This window comes from Myodes glareolus, chromosome 6, assembly GCF_982192425.1.
Source record: "Myodes glareolus chromosome 6, mMyoGla1.1, whole genome shotgun sequence".
Lineage (NCBI taxonomy): Eukaryota > Metazoa > Chordata > Mammalia > Rodentia > Cricetidae > Myodes > Myodes glareolus.
Window position 1 is genome coordinate 40,314,025 of NC_142031.1, and position 14,120 is coordinate 40,328,144.

Sequence of the window (14,120 nt, forward strand, 5' to 3'; positions counted from 1 at the left end):
TATTTTTGTTTATCTCTATGTTCAACACAGACATGGTTTATACTAAAGTCAGGTCTATACGAACTCAAATTCCTAACAGCTGTTTTCAGCTATTATGAAAATCAGAAACTAAGAATCTTCTGTTCCTTGAAAACTGGACATCCTTTTACTGCCCATCCCTCAAGAAGTACCTTGCACATTCCTATAGAGGAAAGATGCAGTAGCCAGTGTTGACAGCCTGTGGGAGGAAAGCCCATACCTGCTGTGATTTCAAAGAGGATTCTGTCAATCTCCATTTCTGCTGCTTCTTCCATTTCTTCCTGATCATCCATGCTTTCAAATGTATCCTCTAACATCTCCTCTATGATTCCAGCCTGAATAGACAAGAAAATGCCATATCGCTCAATGTTACATGTGTTCCCAGCACCCCTAGACAGCACCCAGAGGGAGCTGTGGTCTCGCTGAGTCTAGTCCACCTTTCCCAGGCGACAAGTGAGTCCGTGGAAAGGAAATGGCAGAAGAGGACCCAAAGGGAAACAGTGCTCTCAATTCACAGGACTGGAGGCTGCAGCTACTGGTAGCAGTTCCTACGGCAGCAGACTCAGGAGCACACCCTTGAGCTGCTGGGAAAGCACTGCCCTAACACAGCAAATACGACCTGAGAGGGTAAGGGCTGAAACAGGATGAAACTGGTCGGAGGCACAGGAGACAACAGGATAACAAAGGCGTGAGCAGAGAGGGAATCCAGAAAATGCTATAAAAAAAAAAAAATCCAGCATGGCAGGTCACAGCTGCTGGTAAGGTTAATCTGGTGGGTGGGTGTGCTGTATCAATCCATCACCAAACCCTGTTCACCTCTCTTACAGGAAGTCAAGAGTTCCTGACCTACAAAGCAAGGTCAGTCATATTACTGGAAGTCTGTGACTGGCAGCCTGACTCAGCTTTCTTTTTCAGAAAGAAGCAAGGAGGTGAAGAGATGCCTCAGTTGATAAAGTGCCACAAAAGCTTGGGGACCTTTCCAAATGCCCAGCACCCACTTAAAGAGCTAGGCATTGACAGCCCACATCTGTACCCAGCACTGCAGGGAGGGAGGGTGTTTTAGCAGAGGCAGGGTGGTCTCTGAAGCTAACTGGCTGGACTGGTGAGCTTCAAGTTCAGAGAGAGTCTGTCTCAAAAACAAGTGGAAAGTATAGAGGAAGGTACCCAACACTAACCTCTGCTTCCACATGCACACAGCTCACATCCATGTGAATGTGTATCATGCAACAGTATATCATGGAACAGTGTTTACACATGTACATGCATATGCACATGTATGCAAACACACACTTTTTAAAAAGAAAATAGCAAGGGACCATTGTGAGGCACAAACAAAAGGCTCTCCAAAGCCCTGACATTGTCCTGCTTAACAGTGTCCCCAAGGAGGCCACTTGGTGTCTGTTAGCAGAGCAAAGGATCAGAAAAGCACCCTCCCATGTCAGAAAGGGGTCCCAGACAAAAGGCCAGAAGGGAACCCTAGTATTCTACAAACCAAGAGGTATAGCTCCTTTCTACAGCCTGGAGCAGTGACAGTGACAGCTCTGGCCTCTGCCCTGTCCCAACAAATCACTTACCTTCTAGTCCTTGTGTTTCCCGACCTGAGGTGACTCTCCATGACATAGATCAAGTTAGTGGCTAGCCCAGTTTGAGCCCCTTTCCCTACCCCATGCACAAGCTCATATCATGGTCATCAAGGCGGAGCCCTATAGCCTAGGGAACTGAAGCTATTTTGATGCTGGAGTCTACTGTTGAACAAACAGCACTTGACAGGCTGGGGCATGACGACTGTTTGTAGCCTGTCTCAAACAAAACAAAACCCCACAGACCAAGTAAAACCAAATACTCAAACAAAAAGAGGATCAATAAATAATTGTTGATTGGTTAAAAGAACTTGTAACAGCCCTCCTCCTTCTGGAGAGAGGGTATCATCAACTATTGGTTCATTCAGTCATTCATCTAATTCCTGACACAGACAACAGAGCAAGGTACTGGGGACAAATGCAAAGTCTAAGAACATGTCCCCGCTCTTTCAGAGCTGGGTCACCATGAGCAGCCTCAATATACACCCGATAATGCATCACTATTAGCACTCAGTCCCTAGAATCTACAATACACAAGCTTCCTTCAAAACAAAACTTTAATGTTCATAAACCACTGTGAAAGGAGCTTAGAGGATTTTTTTGTTTTACTAATTCATTCACTCAAATTTTGGTGGCCACCTAAGTTAAAATGTGCAGGCCTGGAGCCCATCATCCACCTCTAATCTCCAGTCTGAGTACATACCAGATATAAAGGACACGCCTGACCCTGTTAACTGCTACTGACCAAGGGCTCTGGCCTTTTACGATATTTTCCTATCTGTTCTTCTCCAGCCTCTGCACTCCCCTGCTGGCTCCCCTCAGTGCCCAGGGTATGGTTCACATTCACAAATAAGATCGTCTGGTAGGTAGGAGGAGATCCACACACAGGAATTTGAGCAGCAGACTCTTGGTTATCAGACCACAAGTCTAAACTAAGAAACAGCACTCATACAAGATGTCAGCTCAGATGATGAGGGCAGACACACCTGTGTACAGCTCCAGATTTACTTATAATCCAAGAGATCTTGGGTTGCCTGGTAGCTTTAAAACTCAATGTCCTGTGTAAAATACCCCAAGAGAGCACCTGGAGAACAAGACAGGCCCAAATGCTACGTCCTATCAGTTGTGGTTCAGCAGCAATCCCTCCTCGGATCCCTGGCCCTGTCTGGGGACCCATAGTGTAGTTACTGCCACACCCTTATCCTAGGGTGGCAGGTGCCTATATACTTTCCATTTGGTTCTCAGCCTCTCCTTTTTGTGGTTAAAATAGGCATAAATAACTGTAGTCTGCAGGCCAGATCTGGTGTTTCCTAAACAAAGGATTTGGGCCACAGTTACTTTGTTTAAATGCTATCTAGGGCTGCTTTTACAATGACAGTTAAAGTTGAGGGGTTACAAGAATGACCATCAAAGTGTAACATGCACTTTGCTATCTAACACTGTAGAGAATGAAATCACCTCCCTTGCCAGCTTCACTAATGCCTTCAGAGCAGACAGTGAAAAGGTGTTTGTCTCTTCCCTCCTGCTGGAGCCCACAGAACCCATCACTGGATGGGTCCCTTCTTGAGATCTAGGCAAGCTGTGCTTCTTCCGAACACTCACAATTCCACCCAGCCTCTGCTATGCTTGCACAAAAATGGTTTCAAGCAGATAACAACATCTGTTCCTTTTCTCAAAACACTTGGGGGAGCAGTCGTACTCTCTCCAGTCCCATCCATGCAGCCCCAGCCCCAGCCCCAGCCCCAGCTCAGAAGACCTCTCAGCGGTCTGGAGACAAAGCAGAACCAGCACAATCACCTTCATCATCTCTTTGGACAGCTCCCGCATGGTGGCCTGGATTTCTGGGATCTTCACAAGACTCTGCATAGCCTTCATCACTTCTGTGCTCTTCTGCAGGGAACCAGCTACTCTTAGGACCGCTGAAAAGGAAAAGCTGCATCAGCCAGGACTGTCAAAAGACAGAATGTGGAATGAAGAGAGCCCAGCTCAGAACTGCTCTAGTGGGTAGACTACCAAGTCTTTATGATATATTACTGTGCTAGAGGGCTGAGAGGTCGTTCTTTGAAACTAAGTCCCACCTAGGTGTGCTGGCTAGTTTCATGTCATCTTGACACAAGCTAGAGTCATCTAGGATGAAGGAACCTCAATTAAGAAAATGCCTCGATAAACCAGGCTGTACCCAGCCTGTAGGGCATTTTCTTAATTAGTGATTGATGGGAGAGTGTCCAGCCCATTGTGTTGGTGCCATCCCAGAACTAGTGGTCCTTGGTTCTGTAAGAAAGCAAGCTGAGTAAGCCATGATGAGCAAGTCAGTAAGCAGCACCCCTCCATGATCTCTGCATCACATCCTGCCTCCATGTTCCTGCTTGAGTTCCTGTCCTGACTTCCTTTGATGAGGAACTGAGATGTGGAAGCATAAGCCAAATAAACCCTTTCCTCCCCAACTTATTTTTTGTTGGGGGCGGGTATTTCATCGCAACAACAGAAACCCAAACTAAGACAAGGGTATTATGGTGTGAACTCTTTGAGCAGTCACACCAATGGGCCACTGTGAAGAGTGGTCTGAAGGTATGCATGCAGCTGACCATCAGGGAGGGAGACTTAGTGTGACACCTGGAGACAGCTGCAAATGAGAGGAAGGGTTCTAGACTAAGGTTAGAACCACAGTGGAAAACAGAAGGCTTCCAGCTACCCAGGTAGACTCTGCCACCCACTAGATGATGGACAGTGACTGCTCTGTGAAGAGCCTATTGCTGGTCCTCAGAAAAGTGAGATAAACAGAGTTAAAACTGAGGATGTTTATGTGGGTCAACACACAGCTACAGTTCCTTGCTAGGGAAAAGCCTTCTGTGATCTCATACTATATACATCTTCTTTCCAAGAAACTGCCAAAGAAGCAAATGGCCATTCCCCTCTCTGTGTTCATCGTTAACATGTCAAGTAAAGGGTGAGTAATCTGATGTGTTACGGAATTTCAAGATTTAAACTTCCTAGAATTATCTCTCACTATAAAGCAAGCAATTCACTGAAAGTTCCACACACTCTTCCTGCACTGTAGTACCTGGCTAAGCCAGGAGGCAATGAAAATTTAACTTTGGCAGAATCCAGACTATAGGAACCTTTCACAACTAACAGAAAATGCCTATCTAACATACACTGAGGATATGTGAGATGAGGAAGGTGCTAGGGGCAGAGAGTTCTTCATTTCTCTGGCACTGGAATAGGAAAGTCAAACGTTAATTTATGACAAGTAGAATTTGAGGAAGAGTCAAGAATCTACAAGGGCTGAAACAAGCAATAAAGTACCTACGCCATTAAATGTATATAAAAAGGACAGGTATTAGAAAAAGCTAAAATTGCTGGGGAGATGGCCCAGCAGGTAAGAGCACTTGCTGTACAAGCCAGATCCCAGGTAAAAAGTGAGGCAAGCCTGTAACTCCGGTGTTGTAGGGGTGGAGACAGGAGGGTCTCCGGGGCTTGCTGGCCACCAGCCTAGCTCCAAGATCAGCGAGACCCTGTCTCAAACAAGGTGAAACAGCAGGATACCCAATACCCTCCTCCAAACTCTGCACACTCACAGGTGTGTGCACTTGCACACATGCACACATACCCAAATACACACACAAAAAAAGAAAATGCTAAAGTTACTGTCGATCATTGTTCAAGTGTACACAAAGAAAAAGATAAAAGGCGAATCCCATTTGGCTCTGAGCTACGAAAACATGTTGTCTGTGCGGCCTGTGTCTTCCTTCTGCAGCAGAGGACACTAGCACTTATGCTCAGTGATCACTGAGTTGAAATGCAAATAGAAGATTGCTGGTTCTAGGAATGCAGTGCTTGGTGAGGTGACGGAACCTCTAGGAGTGCACGGGACCACAGAGAATGGTACCATGCTTGGAAGTGGGTAGTGCTGGTCTCACAAAGTGCGTTAGTTCTTAGTTCTCTAAAAGGCGCAGTCTTGGCTCCTGAGCCTCCCCATGAATCTGCCTCACACATGCTGCTGTTAATGACGTCACTCATCATGAAGCCTTCACAGGCACCAAAACTGCCAAGTACAAAATCATCTTTATCCATACCCACCTCGGGTATTTTCTTATAGAAACAGAAAGTGGACTAAAGACACATATAGAAATAGTATAAAACAGTTGAGACCAGAGGGGTCAGCAGATAAAGACACCATACCCAATGGCCTGAGTTTGATCCCTGAAAGTCACATGACCGAGGGAAAGCACTAATTCTCATGATCTGTCCTCTGACCTCCACATGAACACTTATGTATAAAGACACAAACTAATACAATAATAATTTTCAAAATTAGTATGATTAGAAACAGTCAACTGAGATATAGCTCGTTATTGGATCTTCTCTGACATTTACAAGGCTCTGGGTTCCAACTCCAGCACCACAAGAAAAACCAAGAGTCATGGCGGGCAGTGGCTTGGAACTCGCTGTGTAGGCCAAGTTGGCCTCCTCACACATCCTCTGCCTCTGCGCCCCAGCACTGGGTCTGGAATACTGGTTGCCAGCTATTACATGAATGCAGTGTGCTCACTGAGAACAAGCTAATGAGTCTGCTCTAAATAAAATGAAATAAATAATAAATATAAAATAAGTGTAAAATAAATAATAAAATGAAATAAATGAGTTTTTTGAGAAAGTTATGATTAGTTATAAAGAAGAAACCTGGTGCAGTAGGAGAGAGTTAAGAGATGAGCTTGGAAATAAAACATAAAAAGACAACTTCAAAAACAAAAGCAGGGGGCTGAAGAGATGGCTCAGAGGTTAAGAGCACTGGCTGCTCTTCCTGGAGGACCTGAGTTCAATTCCCAGCAACCACATGGTGGCTCACAGCCGTCTGTAATGATATCCAGTGCCCTCCTCTGGAATGCAGGCAGAACAGTGTGTACATAATAAATAAATAAATCTTAAAAAAAAAAAAACCAAAGCAGACCAGAAAAGTTGCTTTCTTCACTTATTTTTAATTAGGTGTATGGATGTATGTATGTGAGACTGTGCATAAGAGTGAGGCTGTCTGGTATATGAGGAGGCCAGAAGAGGACATTAGACCTCCTGAAGCTGGAGTTGCCACTGAGGAGAATTCAATTTAATTTTTATTTAGAGTAGACTCACTAACTTGTTCTCTAGTGTGGTTATGTGCCAAGTGAGTCTCATGTCTGTCTTCCTATTGGCTGCTCTTCAGCTTCATCAGTGAAGGGTCAGTTTTCCCAAACCAGCACTAGGGCTCAGAGGCAGAAGATGTGTGAGTCTGAGGTCAGTCTGGCCTAGTGAGTTCCAAGCCACTACCCACCACGTCTCTCAGGGGAATTGGTATTTTTTTATTTGTGGTGCTGGGTGTGGAACTCAAAGCATTGTACATGCCAGACAAGCACCAACAATGATCTATCTCCAGTCCAAAGAACATGTGTAGAGGTCAGCAGAGACTAACTCTCAGGAGTTGGGTCTCTCCTTCATAGTGGGTTCTGGGGATGAACTCAGGTCACCAAGCTTGTGCAAAGCTTGTGCAAAGCAAACACTGAGCATGCTTGACAGCCCTTGTGTTGGCTCTTGAATAGCTGACACCACTGGCACACAAGCATGTAAGAAGTACCTATCGATACTTCCTATGTGCTTCATATCCTGTAATCCAGAAAAACAATACATTCCTAGACATGCTATAGAATGTTATTTGATCTAGGCAAAAATGTGTTAAATTTGTTTCTGCTGCAGAATATGACTTTAACTATGTGAAGGTTGTCACATTATTTCTGTTGCCTTTGTTAACAATGTAAAGATGTGTTACATTTGTTTAATTATGTGAAGATGTGTTGCATTTGTCTCACTTTGCCTACCTAAGGCACCCAATTGATCTAATAAAAAGCTGAAGAGCCAATAGTTAGGCAAGAGAGGAACAGGCGGGGCTGGTGGGCAGAAGAGAACGAGGGAGAAAGAGGTTAACAAGTCCAGGGTCAGAAGCCAGGCAGTTACCAGTCATCCAGACTCGAGAAGCAGAAAAGATACAGAAAAAAAAAGAAAGGTTAAAAAAGCCCCGAGGCAAAATGTAGATGAAGAGAAACAGGTTAAGTTCTAAGAGCTAGCAGAAATGAACCTAAGGCTGAGCATTCATAACTAATAATAAGTCTCTGTGTCATGATTTGGGAGCTGGTTGGTGGCTCAAAAGGAAGCCTGCTACAGATGCACATGACCTACTAAGGAAATTCAATCAGTAATAAAAAGTCTCCCACTAATGAAACACACAGGACTGGGCAGCTTAATTCCTAAATTCTACAAAAGAGTTAGGTAAATTAATTATTCTCAAACCTCCATAAAATTAAAGTGAATACCTCCAAACAAATTTCTGAAGTTAACATTATCCTGGTACCAAAGTCAGACTAGGGACCTACATGAAAAATAAAAGTTAATGAGTGAACAGAAATGCAAGATTTCTCAACAAAATATTGCAAATAAAAGTCAAGCGTAGGGGCTGGAGAGATGGCTCAGTGGTTTAAGAGCATTGCCTGCTCTTCCAAAGATCCTGAGTTCAATTCCCAGCAACCACATGGAGGCTCACAACCATCTGTAATGAGGTCTGGTGCCCTCTTCTGGCCTGCAGACATACACACAGACAGAATATTGTATATATAACAAATAAATAAATATTTTTTAAAAAGTCAAGCGTACATGAGCCAGAGGAAGAAGGGGAAAGGAAGGGGAAGTGATTATTAATAAGTCACCGTGATCAAGTGAAATTTATCCTTGGGACGTAAAGATAACTCGACATAGACAAAATAGTATGACACCATTTTAATAAAATAAAGGGTAAAAGTGGACTTATTTTAACAGATAAAACAAAACAAAAACCCCACATCCTTCCATAGTAAAAACAGCCTGGAAGAGATTAGGTAGAGAAGGGACATATCTGTAATAAAAGTCACGCGTAGCAAACCTGTAGAGAAAGGAGATGGCAAGACCAGTTAGGGACAAGAAGGCCCACTCTCTCCACTTCGTTTCCTCCCTGCCCCACTTCCCTTTAGGGAGGGAGACAAACTGAAACTAGAGCTTCAGGTGCCAGGCCAGAGTTCTGCTCCTGAGCTATAGCTGTAGCCCAATAATACTTTGGGGGGGGGGGGCTTTTGTTTATAGACAGAGTTATACTCTGGAGCTCAGACTAGCCTAGAACTCACTTTGAACTCATGGCAACCCTCTGCCTTAGGCTTCCAGGTATCAGAATTACAAGCATGAGCCACCATGCCCACCTACTTCTTTCTAGCACAGTACTGGAGCTCCTAGCCATCACAACTACTCAGGAAGAATAGAAGGCATCCCAACAGGAAAGAAAGAAGTGAAATTTCTGTATGCTGATGATCGTATACAGAGAAATTCTTAACTCAAAGAAACTATTAGAATTAACAAATCCAGTAAACTTACAGGTAAAAAAAAAAAAAACAAAACTCAACAGAACCTACTCAGAGCCATGAAGAGTGGGAGACAAAGATCCACACGCCCACCAAGGGCTCACTTACTAGAAATAAAATCAAGTTGTCCAGTGCAAGTCAGACCTGCCCTATAGTACAGTACCTGGTTAAGGCGGGAGGCACTAAAAATTTAACTTTGGCAGAATCCATATCCTAGGAAGCTTTCACATCTGTATAAGGTGAGCTATCTAGGGCTGGAGAGCTTGCAGGCTGACTAATTCAGCAACCACTAGGCCCAGAACCGGGGCTATGGGTTGGCGCATTCCAACACCCGCCACATCAATTATCTGCTGGAGGGACTAGTCCTGCAGATCCAAAGTTGCAGGACCTCCATGACACAGAACAACAGGAAATCCAAAAATCAGTAGTAGTTCTTTTTCTTTACTTCCTGGCTTCTTACCAACATTTTAGCCCACCCAAAGCTCAAAGCAACAAGGCCAAGTAACCAAGGATGAAAATCCCAGAACCATGAGTCTGGAGTAAAACAAACTTTGCTTCTATGAACAAATAATGAATCACCCAGACAGGAAATAAAACAATCTTATCTATAATAGAAATATGAAAATTTAAATACTTAAGAACTTTTATCCTAAGAATATAAATCAGTATAACTGTTACGAAAATAATATGAAGGCCATCTCTGCTGACACATACTATAATTCCAGCAGTTGGGAGAGAAACAGGAGGAGCTAAGCTTGAAGCCAGCCTAAACTTACATAGAGTCCTAGACCACTCAGGCTACATAACAGCCAGGCTATAATGCAAAACTGTCTTCGTTATGACTACTACTGCTGGGATGAAACACCACGACAAAGGCAACTTGGGGAGGAGAGTCTATTTGACTTACATATCTTGAATCATAATAGTCCACTAAGGGAAGCCAACAAAGGAACTCAGGCAGGACAGGAACCTGGGAGCAGGAGCTGATGCAGAGGCCATGGAGAGCAGTGTTACTTATTGGCTTGCTCAGCCTGCTTTCTTATAGAGCCCAGGACCAACAGCCCAGGGGTGGTACTACCCACAATGGGCTGGCCCTCCCCATCAATCACTCATTAAGAAAATGTCTTACAGGCTTGCTTACAGCCTAGTATTACGATGGCATTTTCTTAATTGAGGTTCCCTCGTCTTGGGTAACTGTAGCTTGTGTGAAGTTGACATGAAACTCGGTAGCACAAAGAGTCAGTCAACAACAACAAAACAAAAACACACAATAAAATGGTATAAAGGTTCTTAAAAACCACTAAGTATGTGATCTAGTAAGCCCACTTGTAGGTATATAGAAAAATCAGTGAAATGAGAATGTCAAAAGGGCATCTCATTTCTCATGTTCACTGCAGTCTAACAATAACCAAGATACTGAAACAAACTTACCCACTCATCAACATATGAATGATAAAGACAATCTATACACTTGTTAGCCTTAAATCTCAAGTGTTGTCTGCCCCATCTCCACCTTGATCCCCCACTCCCAGCTCCAATCTGCTCTGGCTCAGTTAACATCGGTCTAACAATGCCTAGTAGTGGCACTATTTGGGAGTATCTGGAAACTGTGAGAACTGGGGTCTGCCTGGCGGAAGTGGGTACTACTAGAGGCCCTATGTAAATTAGATCCAGCCCCTGGTTTTCGTCTTGCTCTCTGTAACCTCTTCACTCCAGTGTGTTCTGCTCTGCTCTGCTCTGCCATGCCCACCCTACCTTAACGGACCAAAAGGTCTGAAAGAGTCAAAATAAACCTGTCGTCCTAGGTCAGGTATGTTGGTTACAGTGGCACCAAACTAATATAACACAGCAGAAAACTACACTCAGCCTTAAAGGGGGAGAAAGTCCTTGTCACTCATAACAATAAGGATGAATCTGAAAAACATAATAGTCAGTGGAGTAAGGCAGACATGAAAAACAGAAAATACACACACCACCTACATGGTCAGGCTAATAAGCTAAGATTACAGAAGCAGAAAACAATGGTTCTATCTAACAGTTTCCAGAGAATGCCAGCCAGGAGGAACCTTGAAGGGGATAAACGAGTATTGCTGACCAAAACGTGGGAATTGCTTTTGAAATGTATGTTGCACAGTAGGGTAACTATAGTCAATAATAACATATATTTCAAAGTAACATAGAGCGGGGCTAGAGGCACAACCCAGTGGCAGAGGGCCTGCTTAGCACATACGCAGTCTGGGGCTCAATCCTCAGCACTGTAACAAAGAAAAAAATCCAGGCAAGAGAGAAGATGAATATGCTAACTGATCTAGCAGGTGAAAACCACATTTTATCCTGGAAATGTTTACAATTCCGGTCTACTAATAAGAAAATAAGTAAGAACCCCAGAGACGTCAAAGAGAACGACGTTCTGGCGCGTGGTGACACAACTGTGACTACTCACAGCAAGTAGACAGCAGCTGCAGCTATTTCAGAACCTCACAGGAAAGGGAGACGCTGACTTCCCTGAACGACCCATGCCACAAGTAAAGGCACAATGAGACAGTGATCTTCCACTCACATGGTCATCTTCCAGGGCCAAGAATACCATGAACTTATACTACATGCACGCTGACCAAGAATGCCACACAGATGGACAGAGTGGCCCTATCCTCCGCTGCAACAATTGAAGATTCTGTATTTAGAGAAAGTGGAGTTGATGTCCAAGCAAGGTATGAACATACCATTTTTTTAAAGTTTATTAAAATATAAAAGTTTCCATTTTCGCCCCTCCTCTCAACACCCTCCCACTCCCCCCACTCCCTCTCCTCTTCCCTCTCCATCCCTAAGAGCAGTCAGGGTTTCCTGCCCTGTGGGTAGTTCAAGTTCCTCCCCGCTCCCTCAAGGACCAGGAAGGTGAGCATCCAATCAGACTGGATCCCTAAAAATCCAGAATATGCAGAGGAAACAAGTCCCAGAGTCATTGTCAATGGCTTTTTAGAAAGACTTCGGGCCAGCCACATTCAGAGAATCCAGCCTCCTCCAGAGAATCTGGTTGGATCAAGCGCTCCTTCAGTCCCAGTCAACTGGCCTTGGTGAACTCTCATTAGATCAGTCACCTTGTATCAGTGGGTGATCGCTCCCCTTGCGGTTCTGATTTCCTTTTTCATGTTCTTCCTCCTTCTGCTCCTCCTTTGGACCTTGGGGGGCTCAGTCCGGTGCTCCAATGTGGGTCTCCATCTGCATCGCCATCCATCGCTGGATGAAGGTTCCCTCTGACCTTGCCCTCCCTGCTCACGTTCTTCTTCCTTCTGCTTCTCGGTTGGACCTAGGGAGTTAAGTCCAGTGTTCCAACGTGGGTCCCCGTCTCTATCTCCATCTATTGCCTGATGAAGGATCTCTCTGGGAAGAGCTCCTCAGCAGTGTCATGAACATATCATTTTATAAATGTCTGCTGCATTTTTAAATAATTAGCCGAACTCTAGGTACTTGGAGATATGCAGTCGATCTTTAACCTTTGTTGGGAGGTGTGTTTAAGACTCATCCACTGTAGCATATGTCAGAGTTTTCTCCCCTTTTAAGAATGAGTATTATTTTGTATGTTCATTGTGTATATCCACAACTATGTGCGGGTTTGTATAGCTTGTACATGAAGAGGTCAGAAGACACTGAGTTTTGTCTTCTATTGCTACTCACTTTATTTTTTGAGACAGGGCCAGCCAAAATAGTTCCTAGGATCTGCCTATCTATTAACGCCCTCCACTCCATGCTGAGGTTGTATGCATGAGTGGCCATGCTCAGCTATTAATTGTTGCTGGGAATTCAAACTCATGCCCTCTTGTTTGCACAGCAAGTATTTTTACCCACTGGGCCATCTCCACAGCCCCAAGCTGAATAATATTTTAACATGTGTAGGAAACATTTTATTTATCTCTCCATCCACCAATGGGCACTTGTGTTACTTCCACCCTTCAGCTACTACAAATCACTAGGGACATGATGGTACACATATCTGAGCCTCTGCTTCCAATTCTCGAGTACACACCTAGAAGCAGAATTGCCAGATCATATGGTAATTCTGTTCCTGCCCCACCTTTGAACCTCTTCTTAACTCTTGCCCCCAATCAAAACATGCTCATCATCTGTCTTTTTCTGCAAGCAGCTGCTGTCAGAAAGCTGTTGCTTGCCAAGTAACTAATCACGACAATATATTAATAGCTGACAAAGTTTAACATCACCCACCTGGGACAGGTACATTTTAATAGGAGAACAGTTTAAGGGGAAAAAAAAAAAAGATCACTTCTGAACAGTCACAGGCTGGGGCTGGGATGCAGGACACTAGGGCCAAAACTGACAAGCAGTGCCTGAGAGTGGGAGCGCTGGTGGGAGCGCTGGTTTTACTATCTCCTTGTTTCCACCAGAACCAAGTCCAGAACCAAGACTTCCCTTTGTCTCCTTCTTGGGTTGCATCCTGTTACCCCTCAGCTGTATTAAACCTCCTAGCATACAACTCTCCACCACAGCCACCGATATCATGGTGCTAGCCCGCTCAATTCCAAGTGGAACCTTCCTGTCATAGGCAAGTTCTTCTGAGTTCTCAGTGTCCTTCATTACTGGCTCCACAGTCTTGCCAGGGTCACACCACCTCCCTCCAGCTTGTTGAATCTTCACTAAGGCCTTTCACTCTCTCCAGATTCGTCCTTCCACTCAGAGATCCACTGACTCAGACGCCCAGTACACTAAATGTCCTCTCAGGCCGTGAGCCGCATCTTCAGCTTCAGGAGTCTGTGCACTGATAACAGCCCAGAGGAGTTCTCCATACCCACAAAATGAAGTTACAATCCCTCAGCCTAACTGAGAACTCTGACTTCAACCTTCCTTCCCAGCCCCACTTTCCAACTTTCTCCTTAGTGCACGCCTGTCAAATTGTCTCCTGAACACAGCCTGAGATGTTTCAGCTGCCTTTGCATACTTAATCCTTCCACTCAAATACCTCCCTCGATCTCCCCAAATATCTCACCTTCCAACTCCCACTGCCCTTTATCTGTACTGTCACTACAACAGGCATCACTTTGAGCTGTCTTTAAAAACTGGTCTCCTAAGCTGTAAATACTCTGCACCTCACTGCCCC

General features: G+C 44.5%; 1 protein-coding gene across 4 annotated transcripts in view; it reads right to left on the reverse strand.

The window, feature by feature from the left end:
• The window catches only part of Chmp3 (charged multivesicular body protein 3), a 37,167-nt gene that overhangs the window by 3,355 nt on the left and 19,692 nt on the right, over nucleotides 1-14,120 (reverse strand). For all 4 annotated transcript variants that reach the window (XM_085690710.2, XM_048430956.3, XM_085690709.2 and 1 more), the window contains 2 exons: nucleotides 3,396-3,517; nucleotides 239-353 (listed from right to left, as the gene is read on the reverse strand). In XM_085690710.2, the coding sequence (XP_085546836.1) occupies nucleotides 239-353; nucleotides 3,396-3,517 (237 nt within the window). The remainder of the gene's footprint in view (nucleotides 1-238; nucleotides 354-3,395; nucleotides 3,518-14,120) is intronic.